Source organism: Notolabrus celidotus, chromosome 9, assembly GCF_009762535.1.
Source record: "Notolabrus celidotus isolate fNotCel1 chromosome 9, fNotCel1.pri, whole genome shotgun sequence".
NCBI lineage: Eukaryota > Metazoa > Chordata > Actinopteri > Labriformes > Labridae > Notolabrus > Notolabrus celidotus.
In genome coordinates this window covers 14,371,674-14,394,086 of record NC_048280.1, presented here as the reverse complement: position 1 = coordinate 14,394,086, position 22,413 = coordinate 14,371,674, and the positions used below count along the sequence as shown (strand labels likewise).

The window sequence follows — 22,413 nt, the reverse complement described above, 5'->3', positions numbered from 1 at the left end:
TGGAGGCTCTTTACAGCTGAATGTTCAGTTGGTAAACTGGATCATAAATGTGGATTGATTGATGTCTGCATTTTAAAGGTTTCCTTCCGTATTCCCTCCGGCGTGTTTTCCTTTTATTAGATGGGACAGATTAAGAGAAAGAGGGAATGTGGGGAATGGAGAGTGGGGGGTGACATGCAGCAAAGGATCATGGCTAGGAGTCAAACCAGGGGGCGCTGCGACAAAGACATGGGGTGCACTTGAACCATTTAGCCTACTGGCATACCTCCCGGTTACCACTTCTTATGAAAGAGTTCACTCTTGTTTTCTTGTGTCTACTCCCATTAGGACTTTGAAGGGCTGTCACCTTCTTTTAACATAATTATATGAGCAGATTTCTTATGTATAGCCATTAAAGTTTGAAAGGCATAGAAGACTCTTTGAGAGAGTCTTGTATACTTCTACTGAATTATTTCTATATGAATTATTTACATGACATTTACAGCCAATCTGGTACTTATAGAATCATTACACCAACCTCGATATTTCAAAATAAATGCCCCAAAAATGACACGTCTTCAGACTTGTACCACTTCAGCTACTTCTTCTGTAACAAAACAGATGCAAAACAACAGTGCAACAACAACTTTTTCTGGATGCTTGGGCTTTTGCTACTAATTAACTCATCTTCTGTCCGTGTGGATTTCCCATGTAATTGTCAGATGATGAGCAGAGTAGCTGACAGCTGTTTGAAGTTCGAGAAGCTGAGGACAGATGAGTCATGTCTAACCTTTGACTCGCTGAAAAATACCACTGTAAACCTGCCTCTCCATCTGCCTCTCCATCCATTTTTCTACCACTCTGCCCGCACCACTAATAATAAACAGTACCAGCTGTATTCTCCCCAGCTGAAGCACCTACTCTGTATTTGTCAGTCATAGACATGCACCACTCTCTTATGCTGCATGCAGAGCTGGGACCAACACTTCTCCTTTAGTCACTTCAGCAGATGCCAGAAGTGAAGAATAATCAGCGCACGGATTAAGATGTTGTCAGAGATTATGCGGGTAGATTGTCAGGAATTGTTTTGTGTGCACTCAGGTCTTAACTCTCATATATACACAGAATTGATATGGTTGTATACTATTTGTTACAATGCTAAATAAAGCAGACTTTCTAAATGTATTGAGCCAAAGATTACACCAAAAAGCAAAACGTTTACCCTGACTGTGTGTTAGTGTAACCGTGCTTAATCATTTGTAATTTGGTTGTTTATTTTTAATGACACAAACTTGTTATCTGAGTGTCAGGGTTTTGATGCCAGCCTGTTGTTTGGAACCTGTTTATACAGAGGGCTCTGGGACTCTGCCCATGGTGATTGTCACCTGGCACTACCTCTCAGCTCTATTGCGTTGGAACCGTCCCACATGTTGCAAATTCAGATTGTTTTGGTTGCACTAGTCTGCCTTAGAAGTATTTGGATGCTAGTTTTCTCCCTGCATGCATAACTGCCTCTTAGTAGTTCAGCACAGGAGGGTCTAAATGTTGCGGTTTTGAGACAGTGGGAAATCCATGTAGAATTATCATGATGCCATAATTGATGGTTATCTAAAAGTCAATGTAATTATTCCATTTCGTTATTGGGAAATATATTAGGAAATCAATTTTATTGAAAAAACAGAAAAAACGGGACACAGCCCACACACACTCACAGACACACTCCCACATGCACACACACTGTTGCTCGCCATCTTCAAGTCCTGAGTCATGCTGTTGTTTAGTATCTTCTGGCTCAAGGCCCAGACTGTGGTCTCTCTCTCCCTGTGGATGTTTGACAAGAAGCCAACCCGAGTGTCATTCCTCTATCCCTTCATCCTCTCATCTCTCCGTTCCTTCATCCCTCCTTCCACTCAGATTCTGTCAAAGCAGTCCACAGACACACTCTCTGCCTCCGATACAAACAAGGGCAGCTGCCGAGGGACATGTCTTTTTCTGATACAACTTTTTAAAGACCATCATTTCCCAACATGTGGTGTCTCACATTTGGGACAGGCAGTGCACAACATTTTAATTTCTATCGCACAGCCTCAGTGGACTTTAGATCATTCCAGTTTTGAGCCAGACTATTCCCTCAGTTTTTCTGTCACTGGTTTTCATGTCCCATAGGCCTTGCTTGCAGTCATTTGAACAAAAATACACACAACATACTCACTTTTTATACTTTCTCTTTTCCTTGGTGAAACCCCAGGTTTTGCTCTCAGTCAGTTATAATTGTAAAACTATATTTTACTGAGGGCTGTAATCTGTTGGGGTACTCATAAGGGCTGAATGATTTTGGAAAATAATCTAATTGCGATTATTTTCCTTAATATTGCGATTGCGATTTAATATGCAATTATTTTTTCAAGGTCCTCTTCTCATGTATTTTTCAACAAAAACAAGCAATAAATCAATCTGTATTATAATAAACAATATCAGATTTATTATACACAAACTGTTCTTTCTCATAGGCTAGGCTTATGTTAAGATAAAGGCAAATGAAGAATTAATATGAAAGACGGTTTATTTATTTACTTCAATTACAGTTGAAAACTTACTAAATACTTTGACTTGCAGTCTTTTAAGCGTTCACCACAACTACTTAACACAATTCTGCCAAACAAGTGTTTTAAGTTTAAAGCATGTTTCGATGTGAATCAGCTGACTGCACTCAGCGGAGACTCTTTTTTTTCTCCGCTGCCGGACTGATAATGATCCGGTTGCGCTCCCGGCTGACACCTGACCACGTAAACATGCTCATTTTTCTCAATAAGAACGAGTAGACAGAAAGCTGGACACTGTGAGTCTGAAATATGATTATGTTCAGTTGTCCTGTTGCAGTAAATCAACATGTTGTCTGGGTCTTCACTGACTCTGCGTCTGCGGAGATTATTTATAAGCCTGCTCCACATGTTGATATTCAGCGTGTTGATTATTTTGTACGCCTCAACATGATCGGTTCTTCTGCTGAGGTCATTTTTAAAGATGTCAACAAAAAAAACTACAAATCAAAACTTAGCATGGCTGAAGTTGTTTTCTTCATCCCTCGCTGGCATGTGTCTCGTTCTTCAGAGATTTTTGGCCGTCGGCAAACCAGCTGAAAGGTGCATTACGGTCACCTACTGCATGTCACGTAAGGTTGCGTCTGTGTACATGAAACTAATCGCAGCCTTTGCTATTTGAAAATTGCATTCTATTACATTGCGATGTCGGTTTGAATTCGATTAATCGTTCAGCCCCAGTACTCATGCACCAAAACTTCCAAAGTGTTGGTGGAATTAGATACAGCCTTCGACTTGTGAACAGGTGTGATACAGGGACATGGATCAGGCTTTCTCCCTCAGAGCACAAATTATACCTCAGTCTCAACCATGCATATGCCGCTGATAAAAGACCTGAAAGAAATTGCTGTGCTGGTTTCAGAATATCTAAAACTGGCCCAGTCCTTGTTGATGCATCCATACGTACAGTCTCTACAGCATCTGAAGTTAAGATTAGAATACCAGCTGATTAATCTCTCTAAATTATGATATGGATGACGATTGCAGAGAAATTACAACCTTCCTCTCTCCTCTCCCCTTTCCAGGTACAAGTTGATCCGCCGACGAGTCATCTGGCTAATAGGACAGTGGATCTCTGTCAAATTCAAATCTGACCTCCGACCTTTACTCTATGAGGTCATCCTGAGCCTCATGCAGGATCCTGACTTGGTGGTAAGACAGCTACAGACACAAAGTCTGTCACCTTTAAACCGCTTGTTATGACTGGAGTGCCAGCTTCCCCTGAAATCATTAGATTCATAATGACTCAATCGAGCCTTTAGTGAGCAGTGGGCATTAAATTGCACAAACACAGTTCTCTGCCTAATAGCATGGAACCACAGCTATAATGCCTCCGGCTTTCTACAGACGAAGCTAAAGACATTCTTCAGGAGTTACAGAACAGATTTCTCAAGCTCCCTTTTGGAGTTTTGACTGGTTGTGTTAAAAAGCCAAAGCTCTCCTACGCTTATTAACATTTAACTCAGCTATGGCTCAGAAAAACCCCTGTACGGCCCTATTATTGTAAAAATGAGGCTATCATCATACCATATTTATGCACTATGGAAATCACATTTCAGCATCTAAGGCTTTATTGCCTCATGAGCCATGTATTTGATTGATGCGTTTCTATATGCAGAGCTCATATAAGGGAATGTGAAAAAAAATGCATTATTTACTATACAATTTAGCAAAACCTCCCTTTTGGATTACACCCTCATGAGTCACAGAGTTCAATCGATGCGTCTAATTGCCTGTCTGACTTCATAACCCATCTTTGTGTGGAGGAACTTTTGGATGTTTATCTGCAGTCTTCTCAGTTGCTTTTAACAACAGGTGATTATAATGTGATTAGAATCGTAATCTAATTAAGAAAATAATTCATTTAAAAAGGGGGCCCACGCAAACATGATGATCTGATAATTCTAATTAGCATTAACAAAGCAGTAATGGTGCAGCTCTTTAATTTGCTTGCATGTGCCAAGTTATGATGCATCATTTATTTTAGATACATAAATTATGGGAGCAGAAGCACATCTTTGGTACTAAGAAAGTTAAATAATGTAGATAAGTTTCTAACTAAATTTTGTTCTCATTTATTTACACTGAAACAGGACCTGTTATCAATGATACCAGTGAAATGATTTGTCTCTTATGTTATTGATTAAATGATTAACAGCTTAATTAAACATGCGTGTGCATGTAGTATTGGATGCATTGTCTCCCTTTGCATTTCACGTAAACACCTGAGCATGGAGTCATTCTGCATTAGACATATTGTACATGCCACAAAGGTTCCCAGGACATGATTTGAATATTATCTGTAGTTATTTGGACAGTTCATATATAGACAGTTATATTCAACAGTAGGTAATCGTTTCAAATGCTTCCTATTTCCTTTTTTTAAAAGTTATGTTTAGGCATTTTTTTCCCTGTGATGATAGGAAAACTGAAGAGAGACAGGAAATGTGGGGAGCAGAGAGCTGGGGTAGACACACAGCAAATGGTCGAGGCATGGCGGCGAACCTGCGACCGCTGCAATGAGGACTATAGCCTCCATATATTGGGCATGCGCTTAGACCGCTTCTTCCTATTTTTTTTTTGGTTTAAGTTGAATTTTGGGGCTTTAACACCTTTATCAGAGAGGAGAGGACAGTGGATAGAGCAGGGAAACTGGGAGAAAGAGTGGGGGGAAGGACATGCAGGAAAGGGGCTGCTAAAGGGACACCTGCTAACAAAGTCATATAAAGATGTGGATTATTCAAAGAAACACATTCTTTGTTGGTTTTACATACCCATATCTAATACTCTAATACAAAGTTAGCATATATTGATTTGATTAATGAACTAAAGGTTATTCAACACTCTATTTAGTCTCATTCCTCACATTGAAATCACAATAATAGGGATTATAACAGCTCTTACATTGGCCTCTTTAAGACAAGCTCGCTGTGACATCAGTGACCCGCTCACCAATCATAACGACGGTTCCTGGTCAATGTTATCGGCTCCAATTAAAGCCTCTTTGGAAAAATTAATTAATGACCATAAACCTTTAATGGCTTTATGGATGAAAACTGCCCTCTATAAATCAGTCCAAGTGCTTATCAGTATCTCTTTTTTATCTCTATGATCCCTGATATTCAGATGAAGCACTAAAGATAACAGCCATATTTATCTATGACATTTTAGTCCTTGGTGAATGCAGTAATTGAAAATAATAGGGACTTATTGATTATTTCCTGTGATCATGCCTCAGCTCAGTCACTTACCCTTATAGTTGCTTTTACTGTCTATTTTTTAAATCTGTTTATTTCTTTATTATTCTCAGATTTAAAGGACTGGGAGAATATGAGCGCGTGATAATGGGTGGATAAAAGTGATGTCCTTATTGTTGCAGTCATACTGAAACACTATGTAGGAAGAAGTGTCATAGTTTTTATCTTAATGTTTTCTTAGTGAATCTTGCTTCAGTAGGTACCATGTTGTCAGTGAATGTCAAAAAAATAAAAAGAAGTTGGTTTTGATTTTCCAAAATTGGGCACCACTGAAATAATTATTATTATTATTATTTTTTTTAATTAATACTGATGTTTTTACTTTCTCAAAGAGACAATTCTAGCTGCTTTGATCATTAAACCTTCTGGGCGTTTATTTGTGGCATGCTAACAAACATAGAGTTTGATCATTATTATGAACTGAATCATTGCTTCTTCCAGTGCAATCTCCTCTTCTCTCTATCAGCTACATTCTCTTCTGATGTTTCTCCCAGATTGTGACTCAGGGCTAAATATATTCCTCGTGGCAACTGTAACTCCTTCTATTTTCAGGCCATTTGTACTCTCAGTGGGGGTCGATAAGGTTCTCTTGAATTCGCTGTTAAGCTCGCTTTGACGACATCAAGCTGCAGCGTTTAAATCAACATTTCTCCTCCCGTCCTCAGCTGCAGCAAGGCTTTCAGGCATCAGAATCAGTCTCTGATTACCATATTTTATGAAGCTGCACTGTTCTCTTGCTAAACACAGTTATTTACCGTTAGTGTACCTTTTACAAGGAGTGTTAAAAAAAAGTTTTTGTAGTTAAACTATTTAAGACGGACCGTTAATTTCAAGAAACTACTCAAGTCCTTAGTTAGTTGTTTTCTCTTTTGGAAGCTAGCATAAGATGGCTTTGAACTTCCAGTGATATTGAAAGGGTAGTCGTAGTAACAGTTTATAGTTTATAGTTTAGACTTTAGACTTTAGACTTTATTGTCCCCTTGGGGAAAATTTTTTTCACAGCACCCTCTGCGATTCCACAGACATAGACAAAGACATTCATGAAAAACATACATTGCTCAACTCTATTAAACAAACTATCCACAAAGGCATCAACACTCAAACAGAGAAAGTGGTGTTATACAGCGAGGCCTCTTGTTCAGGGTCCCTATAACAGCAGGGATCAGGCTCCTGCCAAGGCAAGTCCTTCTACACCTTGGTACCCTGTACCTGCGTCCTGAGGGGAGTGGGATGAGAGTGGGTGTTTAGTGGATGTGTGATGTCCTGTTCTATTGAGGTTGCGATGCGTCTGATGGCCCTGTTCAGTTCCGTATTCAGTTCAAAGTCCTCCTGCTAACATTCAAGACCATCCACAACCTCGCCCCCCCCATATCTGTCCGACCTCCTCCATGTTCCAACTCCCTCCCGCTCCCTCAGATCCTCTTCCTCCATACACCTGTCTTTCCCCTCCGCCCGTCTCACCACTATGGGGAGCAGAGCATTCAGCCGCTCTGCTCCCTGTCTCTGGAACTCATTGCCACCTCAACTCAGAAACACAGATTCTTTCCCCCATTTCAAATCACAACTCAAAACATATCTGTTCGAAACCGCCTACTCCATCTGACTCCAATTGCACTGTCATTTTTGTTTCTATTCTTTTTCTTACCACTTTGTTAGTTTATATTGTTTTCATTTTGACTTTGATTTAGTGTATGTATGTATGTATGTATATATATATATGTATGTATATATATATATATATATATATATATATATATATATATATATATATGTGCGGTGTCCTTGAGTGCCGAGAAAGGCGCCTTTAAATAAAATGTATTATTATTATTACTGAATTTCCTTTGAATTCAGAATTGCCTTTTACTGAGTAGTTGCCACGATCAGGCTGTTTTTTTAGCTATTTTTAGACTCAGTGAGACAGCTCTATGTAATTTTCACTCGTTAAACTTTGAATCCCTTTAAATTCAGTTTAAAAATGCTGGGTTTTTTTTAAGTATTTCTCCAAGGCAGTTTGAGACAGAATAATAATGTGAAGTAAATGCGACTGAACCATTTAGGGACATTTCGTTTGTGCATGCGGTTGGATGTGTGTGTTTCTGTGTGTGCGTCGGATTATGAGACCCAGCTGAGTATTTCATCAAGCAATCTATTATCTTTCACACTTTGCTGTAGAATTGAAATGCATTTTCCCTCATTAGTCTGTTTGAATTGCCAACAAGGCCTGTGCTGATGGCAGCTGATGGGCCTCATTCATCTGCATACTCCTTTTGTTGCTTCTTAATGTATGCAGCATTATAAAAACATTATTCTCCACTTTATGATCTTGCAGGCACAGGGGAATTATTTTTACATCTCCGAGTTCAACTGTACAACAAATTCATCTTCGAGCAATTTTGTACTTTGAATGTACATTTCACGAATTCATGTTTGTCTTTATGTTTGCTGCACTTTTTTACATCCTAGTGAGAAGAGTGCAATTATTTGATGGATTAACAATGACAGTTTGAAGACTTTCCCAGAGAAGAATTTCAGTTTTGATGCTCTTTCATTTAACATGCAAGACACACAGATGCCTGAAATACGCACCTGCATATACAGGTTCCTACAGACATGCACTGCTAAAGAGATGTCAGAGCAAGGGGGCTGCACACGGACAGTTTGGTGTGTTGCTCAAGGGCGCCTTGGCAGTGCCAAGGAAGTGAAGTGGCAATCCTCAAGCTACCAGCCTGATTTCCTTACTTTGGTCTGTACTAGGGATGTACACAGTTAATCGATTATTGATTAATTGATTGTTAAGAAATTACTCGAAACACGCATCTTTGTTTTCAATTTTCTGTCACGTGGAACAAACATCATGTCGTCTCATATTTGGTTCAGCTATCAGGGAGTTGTTTTAAGTTTAAAGCATGTTTCGATGTGAATCAGCTGGTAAGGAGTTGCGCACAGTGGAGACGCTCAGCTGGCAGCTGCGGCTGAGTGAAAGGTCTCCACGTGCGCTTTTTAAAGAGGATCAATACGCAACTGCTGCCAACAACGACACAGACACGAAGGTTGACAACTTTAAACAGACATCTCCCCACCTTTGGATATAAAGCCAACAGACTGGTGGGAATTTCTAGTGCTCTGTGTTTGCAGACAAGCAACATCAGAGCCATCTGAGCTTTTCTGCCACTGGACTGATTATAAATCTGGTTGCGCTCCCGGCTGACTCCGGTCGGAATACCCATGTTTATTTTTCTCAATAAGAACGAGTGAACGGAAACTAGACACTGTGAGTCTGAAGTACTTCTCTGTTAGTATCCAGAACTTGAAAACTGATGACCTTCTAGTTCCCAAGCCAAGTATGTACAGGCTGGGCTTCTCCAGCCCCAGGCATTCAAGTCATTCAGAACTAACACAGACCTTTCTCTACTATGGTTCTTCCATCAGATGGGGAAACTGCCTTTGATTTAACTAGCAATCCTCAAGCTACCAGCCTGATTTCTTTACTTTGGTCTGCACCAGAACTTGAACTGATGGCCTTCTAGTTCCCAAGCCAAGTTTTTTGGCTTTAATCCTGTTGACTGTTAGGGGAAATCAGCGCTGCGGTTCCCAAGTGCTAATGATGCACTTCTTTGACAAAACCCTCTTAGTTTATGGATACAGATGCATCATGGCTGGGTTTAGAGTGAAAGTACCACAGCAGCATCTGTTTTCTTTTCAGAGCTTCTTCACACAAACTCCTTATAAGTATTAATAAAACAAATATTTGAGGTTTCATGCAGTTCAAAGCTTAAAATCTGTAGCTTTGCTGTTCTCATCCTCTGCGGTGGTGACAGGTCTGTGCTGAAGATGTGATAGTTGTTTTTCCGTGGGAGAGATTTTTAGAGCTCGCCTCTTTTTAAAAAAAGCACTCGCTTATCAACTTGAAATGCAGAAGTTAGTGACAGTGTGATACTTCTGAGCTAATGCTTTGGTTTGATGGGCAGAAATTAAGGCATGGTGCAAAATATGAAGCTGTTAAAAAGCAGGCTTACCTTTTGAAGTTAACTGATTGGCTTTAAATATTGAAAGTAGATACACCAGAAAGAGAAAACTCAGAGGAGAGGACATGTTTTTCAAGATACTAAGCAACAAGTATTTATAATATCACCATTTATGGACTGCTAATAAAGTATTTATCTAACACTTTTTCTCATTTTAAAGTGACACTGTCTATCAAATAGCATAGCAAGAATAAATTGATAATTTATGTGAAAATATGAACCTAAAAGAACCACGATTGATTTTTCCAGACAGTAATTACTAGAGGTAGACTGATTTATTGCTCAGCTGATTAATGGCATTTTGGAATAATCAACACTGGCCAATGCGTGTGCTTATGAGGCTGATTAAGAATATAAACAAATAATTTCTGCACACAGAACCTCTTCTGTATCACATCGTTGTTACCTCGAGTCAGTTGATAGATCTGAGGCGGCTGTGGAATGTGAGTGAATAAAGTAATCTTTAATGCATTCATTCACTAAGATTGGCTATTTGGCTTGTAACCGAGTCGGTCAACAAACTGAAACAAATGAATAAAAATATGCTTTGGACAGTTTTGGGAAGGTGGTAAGAAAGTTTAGCCCTATGCCTTTTGCTTTAACTTTCATGCACCCTGCCATGAATGTTGGCCTAAATTTCCTCTATCACCTTCGTCTTTTCTAAACAATAAAATAATGCAGTTTAATTTTGCTTCTGACTTGAATATCTGTCATTTTCTGATATCTATCAATCATCAACATCGTCAGCATCAGCAGTTAAAACTACTTAGTAATTACAGCGGAATGGTGTCGTGATATAATGCATTTGGTATATAAAGAAAAAGTAGCTCTTTTTAAGTCTTGGTTTCTGAACAGAGGGGAAGAAATACACACTTTAGGGTTCTTTATTTGACATACTGTGTGATAGCTTGTCAGGGCAATAAAAAAATACTTACCCTCAGTGAGTGAACCAAATGAACCTAAGGCTGAATTTTTGTGCCCTCTGTCTTGATGCAAGCTACAATAAAACATTGAAATCCCTCTCCAAAGACCAGGTATTTCTTGTAGCAGATAAAGACCCAAGGAATCAAGTATATTTTGCAGGAAATAAAGAACAAAATTCCACGATAAAACAGTCTTTGGACCTGAAAGGGTTTATAACATTTGTCTGCAACATTGCACAACATTGCGCAACACACACCCACAATCACCCTAGCACTCTTTCATCCACCTTCAGAGACTCCTGCCGTTTGTACTTCAAATGTGTTGTGAAATTGTTAAGAGAAGAAGTGGCTGTAATAGAGTTCTCAGTCCCTTACGTTTCTCCACTTGTTTACCTTCTTTAATCTCCTCCCATCCATTTGATCACACTCTCCCTGGTGGGCAGTTCCATCACTCTGACACTGTGAGATTACACTGCTAGAGTCCAGACGCGTGGAGGGTCACCCTTCATTTATAACATTAAAGAACTTGTATATAACTGACTTGCTGTGCACTCGCATGGTTAGAGTCTTCAGATATAACTTAAGCCTGAGGCACGCTACAAATTTAGTCAGACTTATCTCTGCAGCTCTAATAAAGACACATTGCATTTTTAAAGAGTGATTCTTAATTTCTAAATATCTACTTTTTCTGTCTCTTTTATTCTCTTACAGGTACGGATTGAGACAGCTACAACCCTGAAGCTGAATATCCTTCCTTGGACATAACTTTTTCAACATAAATCGTCATAATCATCATCAATGTTTCTTTTAGCCCTGACAATCATTGAGGTTTCCCTCATTGACAGTTCAGTCATACAAAAAAATGCACAACAAAAAAGAACCAAAACAAACAAAATCTGCATATTCAGTGAAAACATTTGCACACTGATGAAGTGGTTCAAGTAATAGACTTGAACTGTTAAAGAGCAATTAGAGAGTCAATCTTGAGAGCGTGTTGTAAATGATTCCACTTTCTGAGCTAAAAAAAGAAAATCAGATTTTGTAAGTTCAGAGTAAAACTGCAGGACTTGAACTATTAGACCATTAAATGAGTGAGGTTGGCACCTCAGAGCAGTCCAGTAGGGGAGAACGGGGTTGGTTGTCACACAGTTTGGTTGGCACACTAGTTATATCTCGCCATTGGGGTCAGGACATTTCCAGAATTAGGATCAGAGCTCACCTACACAGTCTTCTCTGTAGTAAGACAGCTGAACTTGAGGTGAGAGGACTTTTTGTGTTTTTCATGTCAAATTGTAAATATTCAGTTCCTCAGTATTTTTCTTCTAGGCTTTTAAACAATGGGTGTAAAACAAAACAACTGTTACCCTTACAAAGTGTGAGGTCAAAGCTATATTTTTAGATTTTTATTAGCTAGCTAAATAGTTGTTAGATGGTTGTTAGCCTTGATGCTACCAAACTATTCCAGTTGGAAACAACCAACTCCTATGTTGGCAAAATCACGCATGGTGAAATTAGTTGGAGTGCGCAGAGCCTACATTTGCCATCACTGTAACTCAGACAGTGACTGCATGTTGCCTAGATGAGTCGGCCATTATTGTTCAGCCTTTTTGTTTTGTTCTTTATGTTGTTATATAGGCTGGCCTAAAGATGTGTTTCCCGTTCATGTTCCTTGCTCATTTTATGTTAAAATGCATTAAGTTATGTAGGCCTATCACTTATCAGTGCAATTAAACTTTCAAATTTAGCTCTGCCTTCTTGCCTTTTTTAAAAGATTTTTCCCATTAAAACACCATTGTGACAACCAACCCAATAGTGTGTGACAACCATCCCCGTGATGGGGTTGGTTGTCACAATGTGTCAGAGCATCTTTGATAGTTAATTGCCTCTTTGTTACAATGACTTGGAAAATGAGAGGGATACACATTTCAGGCCAACCCCTTAAGCTTCAATTTAATGTAGGAATGACTATTGAAAGATGTTTTGATGATGAGCAATCATCAAAACAGTAAAAAGTGTGACAACCAACCCCGTTCTCCCCTACAGGGTTGCCAGGTCGAAAAGGGCAAATTTTTTGGGTGCAGATAAAAGTCAATTGCAGAAATAAATGACTGTCGTAATGCACAAATCCAAGAAATGTATTTTCCACCCAGTTTTATCCACAGGCAGTTGTAGAAACAATCCAGTGTATACTTCTCCTTAACTCGTTACCACCTGTAGACGACTTTGAGTTCAGGACTGAGCAGTTCCTCCCTGTAAGTATCACCACTGTAAAAATCCACGTAGATGTTTTTAATTTGGTGACCAATTTTTTTAACAGTAACTTGTAAATTGCTCAACATTTTTTTCAGTTTCCCTATCTCTACCTCTCATTTCTCCTCTCTGTTTAGTACCTGGAGTCGATCTTTGGGCTGCTCTTCCAGTTGTTGCAGCAGGTGACAGAGTGCGACACTAAAATGCAGGTTCTCCATGTCATCTCCTGTGTCATCGAGAGAGTTAATATCCAGGTGAGGTTTGCAAAATTTATGACAGGGTAAATCTTGTTTTATTTGACATTTATCTGTTACAGCATACAACCTGATGGTAAGTCATCCGAAATGTCTCTCAGTGAGCCCTTGTATTATAAATCCTCGGTAGACTCACTGTGCTGCTTTTTGCAGCATTTCGCAGTCATTGGCTCAGACACTGCAGGGCGCTTGTAGTGCTTTTCAAAACATCTTTACAGAGACACAAAACACATGTCACCCTGTATTAACCCCAGACCACAAAGGTAAAAACCCTTAAAGACTTTGAGAAATGAATGAATTTTATCGCCCTGAGACACAAAGACGTAGAGACCCTTGGTCCAGCTCTTGACTCCTAGAAAATCATAAGGCCTAAAGCAGCTCTTGTCTTGATGTCTTCTCTCATTTACCATGATGATAAAACCTCCCCTGCCACAACAGTGCTTTTGTGGCCATATGGATTCCATTTTTTCTGAGCATCCAATAAGTCATTCTAATCCACTTAACTGTCACCTTTTAAAAAATTGACCTTCTTCTCAACCCCCCAAGGCTCTTTACAGATCCATTTTGAGCACTTTTCCTTGAATGATCCCTTGACTTAAATCTGTCATAGAAATGGCTTTCATCCCTGCAATCTGTCATACTGGTTAAGTCTCCCACAGTCACTCACCCTGGCTAAACTTCTAGTGTCAGTGGAAGTCCCATTAATATTCTTACCCATCACACACGAGATGTTGAAGCCACAAAGGGTGGCAGCAGCTGAGAAAACTACTCAATGAAGCCATGAGTGCAGCTTGAGTTGAAAGAGACATGATGACAGATGATGAGATTTAGCTCTTTTTTTCTGCTCTCACTCTCACAAATGTCATCAGAGTGTGGTTTGTTGGTCTGTTTTTTTAACTTTTATCTTTCTCCTCAAGGCATTTTTAATGTCATGAGCTGCACCATGCCATGTAATTGAGCCAAAAAATCCCAGTGTGGGGTCTGCAGCCTGGCCACACAGACAGCCTCCTCAGGTGAAGCACATGTCTGTAAAAGGAAATGCCAGAACACTTAAAGCATTCTGTCATTCTGTGCCATGCTTGGATGTTGCACAGCAACAACACTTGGATTACAAAGTGTGCCATCACATTTTTAAATTTCACACAGGAGTGACAGCCTTTAGTTGCAGCCAGAACACAGAGTGCATAGTGTCCAAAACATAGGAAATCTTATTTTAATGGTAGAATCAAGATGTTTTGGAAATAAACAACCTGGGAAAGAGAACTGTGGCATACTTGAAGTCAACAACTTGTTACCCCTTCCACAACCAAGCATCTGTGTTGACCCGTTGCATTATCTAGAATACACAGAGTGATACAGCTTTCCTATGTGTGAAACTATTGTATCTTCAAATTGCAAGCTGAAGAATCAGAACATCATTCTGTATAGGACAGAGGAGTTGAGGTCTGTCAGTCACTTTTGTAGCAGCTGGAAATCACTGACATTACCTGTCAGTCAAATTGACTACCATCAGCACTTCTACAGATTGAAGAGTGGACACCTCAAGAGATCACCTAAGTGGAGTTTGGATTTTTACTATCCCACAAGAAAGGAAATTCATTTAATATTTTCAGCTTGTTCTTCCAGTTTCTTATTCCCACAGCTATTTCCCTGAAGAGTGAGGTAGCTGGTTTGAATTGATAGAGGCAAAGAGAAAGTTGGGTTGTGATTCAGTACAGCAAAAGAAAACCATGCAAAACTTTACTCGGAAAAAGTTTCACTAATCACTTAGACCTTTCTTACCCTGTAGTCTCAGTAGGGACACTCTTCCAGTAGACGTCACTTGAGTTGTTTTCAGCTGTGCCTTAGTATCTGACTTTTAAAGAGCGCATAATGCTTTGTCTTCATTTCCGCTGCTACGCTGATGACACCCAGATCTCCATCTTAACCAAATCTGTCATGACAGCAACCAGCTCTACACTGACCAACGGCCTTACTGAAATAGAACCATAGATGCAAGCCAACCTCCTCTAAGTCAGCTGTAATAAATCAAACATGATAATCATCTACCCACAATGGCTCATCAATACCGCCAAAAGCTTCGGCCTCACCATTGACAACTCCACACTGTTTTTGTCACCACACATTTGCAACATTGGGGTGATTTTGGACAGCAACCTCTCATTTTAACATCACGCTAGTCCTCACATCACTGAAACTGGGGGACCACATCACTCCTGTCCCGCAGAATCCCCACTGACTCCCTGTTCAACACATACAGTTAAAGGTAGGGATGCACCGAAAATTCGGCCACCGAAAATTTTCGGCCGAAAATGGCCCGAATGTGCATTTTTGGTTTTCGGCCGAATCACTTTTTTCACTGAAACAACACGGCCGAAACAGAATGTTGCGAGTCCTGCAGTGCAGATCACAAGTTCCCCGCGACATTCACTTCACACAAGTGAGTCTTAAAAGAGAACATTCCCTCTCATATAACCCCCTTTGAGCAGCTAACTAAAGAGATCAGCTCCTCTGATGCATCTGTAGCAGACGTTATTTCTTTAATTGCAGCACTAAAGCGTCTTCTAAGCAAAGAGATTGAGACGGACCACGGAGTGAAAACAATGAAAAGTACACTCTTAGAGTCTGTCAGCACATGTTTCACAGAGGTCTATTCGGATCCTCTGCACTTCATCACGACCGTACTTGATCCTAGTCATAAAGATCATTACTTGGATGTGGGAATAAAGCAGTGCGCACAAGAAATGATCCAGGCTGTGATGGATGCAGAGAACCCGCTTGGAGACAGAGAAGCGCACAGTGCAGGAGAGGGAGAACAGAGCGGCCATGGGGCAGGGCCGTGTCCAGAACTTTTTGACCAGGGTGGCCCAACTGAGGCTCTCACATAGGCAGGGGTGGCCAGTGCATTTACAAATAAATAACATTTGCCCTTTCTGTCTTCACAACCTACGTTCATTAAAGTATTAAACAGTTGTTATATTCCCTTTGACTTAAAAAAAAAAAAACATGACAAAGTTGCATACATCTTCTAAGCTTAATTCTTTAAGGACTTACAAAAGATGTTTTTTTCAAAGTCACATTTGAGGATAAAGAGCATAGAAAATGCCTGTGCAACACAAACAGAAAATGCATGGCTGAATCTCAAATCCAAGGAGTGAAATGTTACAACTGTCCCCGGTCTCCCTACTAATAATGGGCATAATAATTTATTTCGTTGTTTCGGTTTTTGGCCTTGGTTTCCTCATTTTCGGTTTTCGGTTTCGGCCGAGAATTTTCATTTTGGTGCATCCCTAGTTAAAGGTCTTTCTCCTTACCTATAAAGCACACCATAACCATAACCCAGCCCATTCCTACCCACTGACCTGCTCCACCCCCACACTCTTCTCCACAGTCTCTGCTACTATATTGCAAAGCTTCTCCCTCCATCACTCAGGACCTCCTCTGTTGCTGCCTCCTCCCCATGGACCTCTCCCCATACACATTCCACTGTTCTGACCTGCTGAGATTCAAACCACTTATCAAAACCCACCTCAGAACAGCTTCTGATTGCTGTTTTGAACCATTCTTTTTATAAATGTGCTATAGAAATAAACATATTATTATCATTATTCACATGCGTTTAATTGCTCTTCAGTGTATTAGCAGTTGTGGAATATGCAGGTTGAATTTCAAGGTTGCCATATCTTCTTTTCTATTACAGATCAGGCCATATGTAGGCTGTCTGGTTCAGTACCTGCCACTGCTGTGGAAGCAGTCTGAAGAACACAACATGCTAAGATGTGCCATACTCACTACACTCATCCACCTGGTCCAGGTATGGTGCATCCTGAAATTCCAGTCTCTGAGCATTGTGTCAAAGAAAGCACACGTAGGCTGAGTTTTTGTGCATTTTCAGATATGTGAAAAGTCTTATCTTTTTTTACAGATGAGTACCGACACAGTAACTGGCTTTTAAATACACCAACACCTGTTTGACTTATTGGATAGAATCAATCATAAGAGCAAAGTGAAACATCAGTGTATCACAATTAACATCAATAAGCAGCTGGTGGCTGTAAGAATGCAGGAAATTAGTTAATCATGTTATTGCTAGTCATCTGAGAAGGACGTTTCTCTCTATGAGACGACACAACAGCCCTATTAAGCAGCTTGAGCTTCGATGTTTGTCTGATATGTCAGGTAGAAATGTATTGCCTGAGTCAAAGTCCCCGCTCCTCAGAACAAATTTGGCTGGCTCTCCTTGGTTTCGCAGCATGCCAGCTCTGTTTTATCATAGAGGATCAGTGAAAACAAGCCCATTTCAAAACTAGTGGAGTGAAAATAAGAAAAACAGAAACAGAGGTGCTACTAAGGTTAAAGTTAACTTATTGTTCCACGTACTAGATAATCCTCATATTTCAATTTATGTTTATCATCCATTGTGAGTGGAACCACTGGGACTGGCAGTGCTCAGGCTTTGCTGATCTTGTCACATGCTTTGCAAAGGCCTATTTACCTTCTTGAATTGAGGTAAATAGGCTGACAATGTTTTAAAACAGCTATAAAGTGAGCATAAAAAATCCTTTAACACCTCTTCCACCTTCAGGCATGTAATTTGTAGTGGAACACAAGCCCTTTGAGTACAAGGAGCCAATATTTATGACACCTCCTCTTTATGAAAAGTAGTCATCCCTCACTGATCCCTCCACTATTTAACACTGTGATTTAAAATTCACCCCGGACGCAGTACATCTTCTGTTTAGCAAGTGTTGGGACAGCGTGTTCTGATGAGTTGTGTGTTCCCTGGGAAAACGATGAGTCAGAGCAGTGGTATATTGAACTTTTCTTTAAGTCTATCAATCTCTTCTGTGCCCATATGGTCTGCGATGAACACCCATTAATCCAGAGAGCAGTTTTTCAAGCTTTATATCTGCATTCTGTGTTAGCGTTCCTTAATTTGGTGTCCACTGTCTGTATATGTGTGTTCTCACAGGGCCTGGGGGCAGAGAGTAAGAACCTGTACCCTTTCCTTCTTCCTGTCATCCAGCTGAGCACCGACGTTTCTCAGCCACCGCACGTGTATTTGCTGGAGGATGGACTGGAGCTTTGGTATGCGTACACAAAGACACACACATACACATGTTCCATGTCCTCGTGCATACAGGCAACACGTTTGTTTTTAGAAAAAACCCACATAGACGAACATTTGTGGAGCACTTACTGATCTCATTTCCTTCCTTTCACTTCAGACCACACTCAATAACACACCTCCACCTTTCAGCCATACTATGACTACAGCGGTCTTTTGCTCTCTCTCTTTTTGCCTTTTCTCTGCTGTTCGATTGAGTCATGAGTCCTTTTTTAGGGTTACTTTAGTCATCAGCCTTTATTTTTATCGCTCAGTACATACAGTGTGTGTGAACGCTTACCAGTTAAATAGAGGAAATGGACTCAACATAACAGACCACAGTGGGGCTGATGATGCTGTTTTTAAGTTATGCCTCACAAAGTTTCCTTTTAAAAAGCTGGTTCCTCAAGAACCTGCTAAAAAATGTTCTGTTGCTGCACTCACTTTATCAAACGCATTACATCTGCAAAAGGTTTGTTGATTCCAAGAGAAATTGTTGGGTAACCTTTTATTTCCCTGCCATCATCTCTGTGCTTATCAAGTCCCATCTTTATCTCTTTTTTCTGTCTGGAGAGAGCTCCGGTTTTAGCAGGGTATATGTGCAGAGCAAAACAAAAGTCTTATGTCTCTGTCCTCTTTTTCCCCTGCCTGATAAACATCCATGCCTTAAATGTTTGCTTCTTTTTCAAAGTCAATTACTCCTTGTCTTGTTTTTATCAGCTGTTTTTTTCCCCCTTTCTCCGTCCTTTTCTTTATCTGTGTCTCGTTTTTTTCTATTAGGTTGGGAGCATGCATTCAATTATTCTCAAATGTCTCGTCTCCCCGATTATTTCTGCCAACCTTTGTCGAAGTTTTTGATCATTGAGTTTTTCCCTGAAGCCTTGAATGTAACATCAAAGTTTTTCTAATATACAGACAAGTACTTAGAGCAGGTCAACGTTTCAATAGATCTTATTCAGGAAGATTTGCAGCAACTTATTTTCTGGTTGTTTAAACCAGAAATTTAAATTTTCGGCTAACCAACTTGTCTCAAAGTAAGAAAACAATCAGAAAACAGTCAAAATTGAGCACAATTTGTGTAACACAGCTTAACATGGGACCCCAGAGCCTGCTCCGGTCGAGTGGTTATATATTGGTTTGAACAGACACAGCCTACAAACAACTTAATCTCCATTTTAAAGAGGAACTTACTACCGCATCTGACTGCGCTTTGAGATGCATTCTGTCATCTGTGCCTGGTTAAATCCGGGTAGTAGAGCATTATAGCATAATGACAGTAGCAAACCGGAGCAGGTGGCTGGTCTACAGCTGAGACGCAACATATGAACTTCATTTTGGACCTACAAAGGAAATGCTAATCATTTGTCTATCTAACTAGTAACTCTGGTGCCGACAAACAAGGCTGACTAGGTTTAGCTGTTCATTTTTAGTCAGCTATACGCACACATCTGTAAATCTCATTTAAGAAGTAACTTTGATTCCACACTTCCATTTGTGCAGACATCATAGACTTTAAAGTCATGGTTAGTCACTGTGATTAAAATCCATGTTACATTTACTAGTTTATAAAAATTAACTAGCCACGCTGGTGAGAAAGGGGAGCTGGAGAGTTCTGAAGGGAGGATGGTAAACACATTTTGGGTACCAAGCTGTAAAGATTTTTCATTTTGCTCTAAAGCTAAGCATTGTGATATTGTGATATTGGGATGGGTATTTACTCACTTTGGATCCATCCCCAACTGATAATTGAAAGAGCTGCAGGTTTTGGCACGTTTCTTGCCATTTGTCAGCCGTGGAGCTTGCTGCTATATACAGGGTTCCCACATGTCCTGGAAAAACTGGAAAACCTGGAAAACAGTTGACCAGTTTTCCAGTACTGGAAAACACCTGGAAAATAGAAGAAAAACTAAAATGTCCTGGAAAATCACGGATTGTCCTGGAAAATTATTCCAACATGACTGCGTGCGATCTAACAAGTTTAAAAATGACACATCCCTATTCAACATTTGTGGCCATTTTTGTCATTCAGATCTAATTTGGTTAATTATGCACTGTTCCTCTGATTATTATTATTATTTATTTATTTCAGTAAGGCAGCTTCCAGATTCTTTTGCTGGCTCTTTTGTTTTTTTCTTAGCTAATTTTATATTTTTTGAGAAAAAAGAAAGCTGAGATGAGAGTTGCCCATCAGTGTTACTTGGTTGCACTAATACAGTGCTGTACATCTGCGGTTGCATTATTCTGTTATCAATTTGCCATAATTTTTAAGCATGTAAGAGGTGATTTCATGGTTAGCCATAGACTGCACGTCTTCAATGCAGACTTCCACTGAGAGGATCATATTAGGCTATTTAGGAACTAAATTTAGACTGTCATACTAGCTTGATCATCACTGAAAATGTCCTTGAAATGTCCTGGAAAATAATCTCTGGAAATGTCCTTGAAAATAATCTCTGGAAAAGAGTGGGAACCCTGTATATAGTGATGGCAAGAGGGGTCTGATGATTTCATGTTACATATTACATTTTCTTGATTAGTCAGCCAGTGCTTCACTAAAGTCAATTTTATTTTCACAATGAGTGAAAAAAAATAAATAAATCTAATTTCTTTCAGTATGCTTTAAGTAATACGTCTGCAGATTGATATAACATGAATGGTTATGGAATTGGCTTAGTGCTGAGCAAATGACTAATATTATTTTTTCTCCTTCCTCTCTCCTCTTGTTTTTTTTACTCCCACTTCACCATGTGTTACTTTTTTTTTCTTTGTGATGTCCATGTGTTCTGGTCATCTTTTCTCTCTGTTATTTGTCCCACTATATTTTTCTTTTTCTATTTTCTTTTTCTATTTCTAATCTGTGTCTTCCATTTTCCTTTCTCACAACCCCCCCCTCCCCCCACACTATTTTCTATTTTATGCTCTCTCCTGCACCTTCCCTCTCTCTCATCATGCAGGTTGGTGACTTTAGAGAACAGTCCAGCCATCACCCCTGAGCTGCTTAGAATTTTCCAGAACATGCCAGCTCTGCTCGGTAAGCTCACAACAGATTATTTAGTTTGCTCGCCTATCCTGCTATATGTGTGTGTTAACACTTATGTATGTGACTTGTGTGCAAATGACTATGGATTAGTTTTTTCCCTCTACTAACACTGATGTTTTGCATTACCATATAAATTGAATTAATGGTTGGGGATGATATCACTGTAACATCCCAAAGAATATCGTGATGCATTTTGAATAGTTTGCATCAGGTTAAACTATAGTTTTTGTTTGTCATTGGAATACGTGTGTGTGTGTGTGTGTGTGTGTGTGTGTGTGTGTGTGTGTGTGTGTGTGTGTGTGTGTGTGTGTGTGTGTGTGTGTGTGTGTGTGTGTGTGTGTGTGTGTGTGTGTGTGTGTGTGTGTGTGTGTGTGTGTGTGTGTGTGTGTGTGGTTGAGAATATAATCACAAAAATGTCCACATCAAAGGAAAAAGCTGCAATATATCAAAGAACAAAACATGATTATTTGATAAAATTCTTAAAAATCCCTGCAAAACTAAGAGAAAGAGGAAATAAAGTTGATGCAATCCAAGGACATGAACTTGAATTTCAGAGTTTTATCACTTTGGGCTCTTGCAGCTTGTAAAGCTCACAATTATGGCTTTGCAGTACCCTCAAGGCACCAGGGCCAACACACTCTGTCTGCAGGCAGCTGTGAGAGGTGTCACATTGAATGGAACTGGCTGGATGATTTATCACAGGCCTGGAGCACCGGGACACCTCAGTCGCTGTATTGTGTAAAAATGTGTGTGTATGTGTGTGTGTGGCCTTCACTGGGATGAGGAACAGTATTGATTTGGTGCTTCTGAACATTACGAGGGAGTCAGACTAATATGAACACTAGAGTGACTGGCTTAAAGGAACATATGATCAGCTAAAGTGTGTAAAGGGAGTCCATGAAATAAAGAAGATCAAGGGCTGATGAAGAAGATGCGATAGGTTAGGTGACGTTACGTTACGTTACGTTACGTTACGTT

At 39.8% G+C, this 22,413-nt stretch overlaps 1 protein-coding gene across 2 annotated transcripts in view; it reads left to right on the top strand.

Annotated features, from left to right (window-relative positions):
• The window catches only part of ipo11 (importin 11), a 166,840-nt gene that overhangs the window by 67,303 nt on the left and 77,124 nt on the right, over nt 1-22,413 (top strand). For both annotated transcript variants that reach the window (XM_034691771.1, XM_034691773.1), the window contains exons 16-22: nt 3,605-3,731; nt 11,496-11,529; nt 12,996-13,036; nt 13,172-13,288; nt 16,989-17,102; nt 18,261-18,376; nt 21,350-21,426. In XM_034691771.1, coding sequence (XP_034547662.1) covers nt 3,605-3,731; nt 11,496-11,529; nt 12,996-13,036; nt 13,172-13,288; nt 16,989-17,102; nt 18,261-18,376; nt 21,350-21,426 — 626 coding nt within the window. The remainder of the gene's footprint in view (nt 1-3,604; nt 3,732-11,495; nt 11,530-12,995; nt 13,037-13,171; nt 13,289-16,988; nt 17,103-18,260; nt 18,377-21,349; nt 21,427-22,413) is intronic.